The sequence below is a fragment of the Lagopus muta genome, chromosome 1 (genome assembly GCF_023343835.1).
Source record: "Lagopus muta isolate bLagMut1 chromosome 1, bLagMut1 primary, whole genome shotgun sequence".
In the NCBI taxonomy this organism is placed as follows: domain Eukaryota; kingdom Metazoa; phylum Chordata; class Aves; order Galliformes; family Phasianidae; genus Lagopus; species Lagopus muta.
In genome coordinates this window covers 106,252,778-106,259,343 of record NC_064433.1, presented here as the reverse complement: position 1 = coordinate 106,259,343, position 6,566 = coordinate 106,252,778, and the positions used below count along the sequence as shown (strand labels likewise).

Here is a 6,566-nt window from a genome sequence, read left to right as displayed (position 1 = left end):
TTAAGAGAAAAGGAGCAAAGATTTTTGAAAAGGAAAAGAAACACCACATCCACCTTCCTAAGGAACCTGAGAGCTTATGTGTGCTGTGAGGGACAAGATTAGCTGGTAGCGAGCAAGAACATAACATATGTAAATATCAGTTCAATGCTAAGACCCCACGTTAACAGCCAGTGCTGTCAGGCTGTGTTCTGGTTAAGAACACCATCACCTGTGGCATGTGTGGGGGCTGCTCTGCCTGTACTCTCCTCACACACTGAGAAAAAACAAGCTGACAAGGATGCAAGCAGTGTAACGCAGAGCAGAACAGTACCTCATCCTTCAGGCAGCACAGCACCTCAGCTCTTTGGCAGATAGTACCTTATGCATCAAGAATTCACAATCAACAAACATATTACACAAGAAGAACCACCACAGAGGCTACAGAAGTAATTTTATTTTTGACCCAAGTTTCACTAAACATACTGACTTATCAAAGGATGCTTTGAAACTTCAACTGTATACTTACTGACCTGGGGAAACAAACGATCCATTAAGCCATAACCTAAATAGCTGAACACGGCTTGTGCCCAAACAATGGTCAGACTCACCACATTTTGAGGGTGTTTACACCATGCGGCATACCTGGATCTCTGGCTGTCTGAAACAAATTTTACAAGGCAGAAGGCACTCATGGCACGCTCAGACTTCTCAAGCAGTAGGACAGCCACTCCTTCAGCTGGTTGTACCATGTACCTCACACTGCTGATAAACTGGCATTTGTGCACAGAACGCTGCATTATATTGCTTCACCAAGAATAAAAATCCTTTAGTGCCAATTCAAACAGATCAGCCCATCAAGGAGAGAAATTTAAGGTATTTTTACATTACAGAATTGAATCACAGTATTCTAAAATCAATGTATGAACAGAAGAATACTCAGAATATTTAGTGCTTCAAAGTATAGCTAAGAGTTATCATTTAAACAATTTGAATTATCAGTTCCAGATTTACATGGAGAAAAGGCTTGCAATTACACGAATGATATTCATAATGATCTAAAGAAACTCAATTGGAATCCTGCAATTGTTTATACAGGGAAGGTGATGGCTTGGTTATTCCAAATTCTGCCAGTCTATTGTTCGACCCACCTTTATTTATTTTCGGTGTAGTATCAGCTCTAAAGAAAACCCCCTTTTTAGAGGTACTGTGCACATACAGAAGCAGCCTTTGAGAAAAACAGATTAAGGACTGAAACTCCCCTAAGCAAGAACCCCACCAGCATGGTCCTGGCCTCAGAACTACATGAGGTACATGAAGGCAGCAACCAGGAGAAGCACTGATTTAAGGAGTACGCTGTCTTCATTCAGTAAGTGCCACAGCAATACCTGTGTCTTACAGCTCAGTGTTAAATACTGCATTACAACAAATTCTGCTATCATTTCCACTAAAACCAGGGTTCCACCTCATCTTAGGCATCATGTCTCCACGCCATGTTGGGATGGTTATTTATCTGCAGCCACTCCACATCTTAATGAGTGTCACAAAACAAGGTTTAGGCATGTTTGTTGCGTGCAGGGAGCTCAGGAAAGTCTTCAGGTAACAGAACGTGGATGCGACAGATAGGGCAGGTACTCGAATGTTCCTTAAGCCATTTTCTAATGCACTGCAAGAACAGGAAGATTACGCTGAGGAGACAGTCTCAGTACCCCCCTGTACAACTTGTTACGAAATTTGCAGTTAGAAAACTATTCTCCAGTTCTGATGTTCTGCTCACCAACCTATTCTGCAAGTGACAAAAGAGCAACAAATATGGAAATGGGAAAAGGTCATGGACAGAAGTATTGTGTTATTCCAGTATAATTTTTTGCCTCCTTAATACATGAAGTTACACCTGCAGCTCCTATCAGGTGGCAAAAGCAGCTTTATAGCAGTGGCCTCTTCTCTAAGGATGCTGCAAACAGAAATCCGTAATTTGATTACCAAGACTGGATTATTCTGAATTCAAAGTAAGAATAAATTCAGTCTGATGAATTACCATTTTAGTTAATATCTAAAACTGGAAACTTTTCAAAACATTAATACTGCACATAGCAAGTCTTGGTGCAAAAAGTACGGAAAGGAAAACAATGTCCTGCCATTCCTAACTTCAGATGCTGAAGGATAAAGGGGAGGGAGAAACTTTTTAAAAGTAAAAAAACTGTATAACTGAACAGAGAGTTAGTCAACATTTGCATCTAAGCAGTACTAAACAATGTAAGTGGTAAGAAAAAAAATGCTTACTTCTCTGTGAAAATGATGCCCACATTCCAGTTCACATGAGTCTCTGCTTAACTCATCATGGCATATGATGCATGGATCATCGCTGGAAGGCTATACATTTAAAAAAAAGTCATTTGAACAGAAAGCAATTAGTAAGTTAGCAACAATTTATCATCAAACTCTCTACTTAAGTTTTTGTCCACAAAATGAAGAAGTCTGACTATTTTTTGTCTAGTAATACTTTGATTATTTCACATCTCATAAAAAAAGACCATGGTAATAACTTGAATTTCACAATGCAGTAGAGAACTTACTATATAGTCTAGTTTTTTCCATTTAGCTTTTGGTGTTGCTCCAGCATTCCCCCACGGCTGGAGATTTGGCTGAGATGGCAGCATGTTTTTACTTGAGGTGCTTTTGTGTGCAGGCCTTGCTTGGGGTGCACTGGAAACATTTCCTTCTGCAGCTGCTACTTGACTCTGAGTTCCTGTCTGTCCTGCAGAAGCAGATGATGTTGACTTCAGAGGTCTCCCTACAGAAGTTGATGCCTAGACAGGTATTGGATAAGAGTTTTGAGCATGTTCACGGTTCAGAGCTTGACAGCAAGGAAAAATTTGTATTCTCTTTTAGACTGTGCTGCATTATTTCCACTGTCAGAGATACACAGTAGAAATAGCAGCAACTACAACAGACCTCATTTTGCTGGTCCAGAATGAGATCTGTCACTCTGCTTAGAATTTCAGTGGAGCTCAAACTTAATGTATTTCCACTTCTTCTTTGTACATCTTTTATGAACCTCGCAAACTCTGAACTGAAAGAAAAATAACATGATTACTCATGGGTAACACTACAGCTACTATAGGCATATTAGAACACTGTAGTTTCCATGTTTGACTCATAGCAGAAGAGCCTGTAAAAGATCCTAACCTCTCAACAGAACTGCAGCAAGCACCTATTTCTAACACCCCTCAGAAACCAGGATCTAGCTACTGTATTCATCAAAATAACACTACTTCTATTTGCTGGCAACTCTCATTGAGAACATTAAGTCAACACTGTAGGTCAATTATGATAAGGAGTATCTCAGAAAACAAGGGAAAAAACTTTTTGTGTGTGTGTGTGTGTGTGTGTGTGTGTGTGTGTGTGTGTGTGAAAAAGAAGTATTCAGTAAGAAATCAATTCCTTTTATTCTGTCTATCTCTGTTCTACTATCTTTACAAATGATAGATTAGAATTTCAATTACCAAATAGAGCATTACATGCATTAAAAAAAATACCTGCTGTAGCCCGGAAATATAGTTTGTAGATGAGCAATAATATTTTCAGATGTGTTGTTTGAAGAGGGCTTCATCTGTGTAGCTGAATCGTCTTGGTCGGTTTGGTTTGGCTGTATGTTCTGAGTATTGATTCCTGAAAACTTTGACATAGAAGTTAGCGAAACTTTATCAGCATATGATCCCATCCAAGCTTTGGTGTTTGTTTTCACTGATCCATCACTTGCAGAGCAAACCTTAGAATTTGCATTTGCAGGCTTCACTCCAGCCTGGGTATTAAGTGAAGCAGTTGTTGGACCTTGATCTTCAGAGCTTGAAACTGCAGGAAGTAAATTAGGGTGTGCAGATGCAGAAGAGTACGGGACAAGGGCTGGATCACCGACAGCAGGTTTGCTTTGCTTTCTCTACAAAATAAACAGATTCCATAAGAAAAAACAATTGAAATAAACTGAGCAGAGCTCTTGAGCATTTGCAGCATGAACTGCACTATGTTTTGGTCACGACAAGGAACTGAAGATCATATCTGAACTTTTCTGCCTAGGTGAAAATACCATATGAAAGTGCCCTTTATTTTGTACTGCACATAGACAACTGGCTTGAAGCAGGATTAAAAAGAGCAGCATTTATGCATTCAGTGCTACATATTCTGTATTTACTAAGGAGTGAATGCTGCTGGACAGCTGCGGTTTTTCAAGGATAGTTTGATGTTCGTGAGAGAAACCACTGCTTTAACATAAGTGCCATCAATTTGAAAATACATTTACTGCTTTTACTTGGCAATATAAACAATATATAACCAAGTGCAATATTTATTCACTTATTTACATTAAAAACAAACACATCAGCTAAAGGCACCGTGTTGACAATCTTGGAGTTCACATGATCCAGGAAGACTTCTCTTTGAACTAACAATTGTGTTCCATAAATGGAGAGAACTAGTGAGAACTTCTGGTGATACATGGACTGTTGGACTGGATGATCTTGTAGGTCTTTTTCACCCTTGGTGATTCTATGACTACTACTGTTGTTTCAGAACTTGGCTGCTATCTAACAAGCACAAGACCAGGTTGGATGGGGCCACAGGCAGCCTGATCTAGTGTCTGATTTAGTGGTAGGTGACCCAGCTTGTGGCAGGAGGTTGGAACTAGATGATCTTTGAGGTTCCTTCCAACCCCAGCCATTCTGTGATTCCTTAAAATGAGAAGAAACAAATGGGAGTACATTTTGGAACAAAGCAACAGTCTACAAAAAGGCTGATTGAATATTTGCTTGAGAATGTGCTATTTTTTTTTTTTCAATCTGCATATTACCAACTTCTAGCTTTGCCAACAGAGATGCATAGAGATAACCTGACACCTAAATCGCTACCCAGTTCAGCAGGCTAACTTGGACATCCATAAATTTTCACATTCTTTAGTACATGGCTTTAGATTTAGTTTTGTTGATTCTTATATATTTGTTTATCAAGCTATGTTTCTTATACCTCTTTATTAAAAAATGGTGAGAATTACAGATGGAATTAAGCAGTCAAGGACAGTGACCATTTTATCAAGCCTTTTTCATTTGGATTCAGTTTTGCCTCTAAAGGTCTCCCTGACAGTAAAAGAACCACAGATACATTTTCTAAGAAGTTATTCCTCCATCACTACAGTAAAAGCAGGTGCCAAATGCATAACAAGTGGAACAGAAATCACTCTACTTCCAAACTTCTAAAATGATGGTACCCTAAAGAGGATAACTAAGAACATTTACAAATTCTTAAGAGATCTGTGCCAATAAGGAGAAGAGACCTAAATCTCAGTGGGGAATAAAAGGTAGGCCAGAAAACGTAAGACTATGAGTCCAGAAAAACTGTAGTGACAACCATAGTATACTACAGTTTTGGATTAAAGCCTTGGGTCTAGATTACACCAAAAACAAAGGAAAGAAAAAAACATGACTTTATGCAGAGAATACATATTTTAAAGAAAGTTTCTTTTGTGGCATCTGTGATGCGTTTGAGGATTTCATTTTTGCATGTGCCAGGAATGCATTTTACTAAGCACTTAATTCCCCCATTCTAAAGGATGACTGAACCCTTTTTGCTTTTCTCCAAACTATCCTAAGGTACAGTAACTCATGCATGCTATCTGCCTTCATGCCTGGGCATCAGCTCTGTGCCCAGGTTTCAATTTTGCTTCAGTGAATGGCAGCAGTCAGGCTGCTGGCATCATCTCTGCAGCTAGCTTGACTACTTCGGCATGGTCATACATCTCCCCACGCCATGCTGATAAGGAATTAAATGAGTACTGACTTACACTGACTTTGTCCTGGCACCAGAAACTATCACACATTGTTTGGAAGTAACTGACATGATTTGAGCAAAGTATTTGTGGAAGTGCTGACCTGTAAGAAAGTGCTTTTAATAGCATTTATCTGGGATGTAGCCATTGCAGATTAATTTCCATGAAAGGCTATACTGCTTTGAATTCAAAGCTATCTATTTAAGTTCTCCATGTACATATTCTGTAATGCACAGCTACGCTGTCGTTAACTTACAGAATCTCTGAACATACTGCTATCACACGTAAGATACATACTAAGACACTGGGAAGAGATGAAAGATCCACAGTTTCTATTTTGGTGAGGCAGTTTCGAACACCATTTTTCACCTTCTCAATTTTTTCTTCATACCCAACCTGAGGAAAGAAAACAAATTCCTCTCCAAATCAGCATTAAATAAAGCTCTTCCAGTAGTTCATACAGTAAAAGGCAGCAGGCCTTTCACGTGACTACAATAAGGCTGCCATCTCCTACAGCAACATTAATCTCTATGGAAGTACATTAATGGCTGAAAACACTTGTGAAACATCTAGCTTTTAAAACTTAACCTAGATGTTCCATACAACTTCCCTTTAAAAGACAATTTTATCATTTTTTAAAAAGTTGCATGGACTTTAAAGTTCAAAAAATACAAAAGAGCTGACAGACTGATCAACCTGGAATTCAGTAATCTTGAATTCTGCCTTTCCGAAACAGAAGATATTCATTGCAACTTAAGCACATTTTATCATC

The 6,566-nt window shown here is 38.9% G+C and overlaps 1 protein-coding gene across 13 annotated transcripts in view; it reads right to left on the bottom strand.

Moving 5' to 3' along the window:
* Nucleotides 1-413: 413 nt before the first annotated feature.
* Nucleotides 414-6,566, bottom strand: part of TTC3 (tetratricopeptide repeat domain 3) — a 60,942-nt gene continuing 54,789 nt past the window's right edge. For 12 of the 13 annotated variants that reach the window (XM_048927092.1, XM_048927101.1, XM_048927056.1 and 9 more), the window contains 6 exons: nt 6,092-6,190; nt 3,516-3,916; nt 2,932-3,049; nt 2,553-2,786; nt 2,260-2,349; nt 414-1,642 (listed from right to left, as the gene is read on the bottom strand). In XM_048927092.1, coding sequence (XP_048783049.1) covers nt 1,532-1,642; nt 2,260-2,349; nt 2,553-2,786; nt 2,932-3,049; nt 3,516-3,916; nt 6,092-6,190 — 1,053 coding nt within the window. In that variant the 3' untranslated portion in view covers nt 414-1,531. The remainder of the gene's footprint in view (nt 1,643-2,259; nt 2,350-2,552; nt 2,787-2,931; nt 3,050-3,515; nt 3,917-6,091; nt 6,191-6,566) is intronic. The other variant, XM_048927110.1, reaches the window with a different exon arrangement.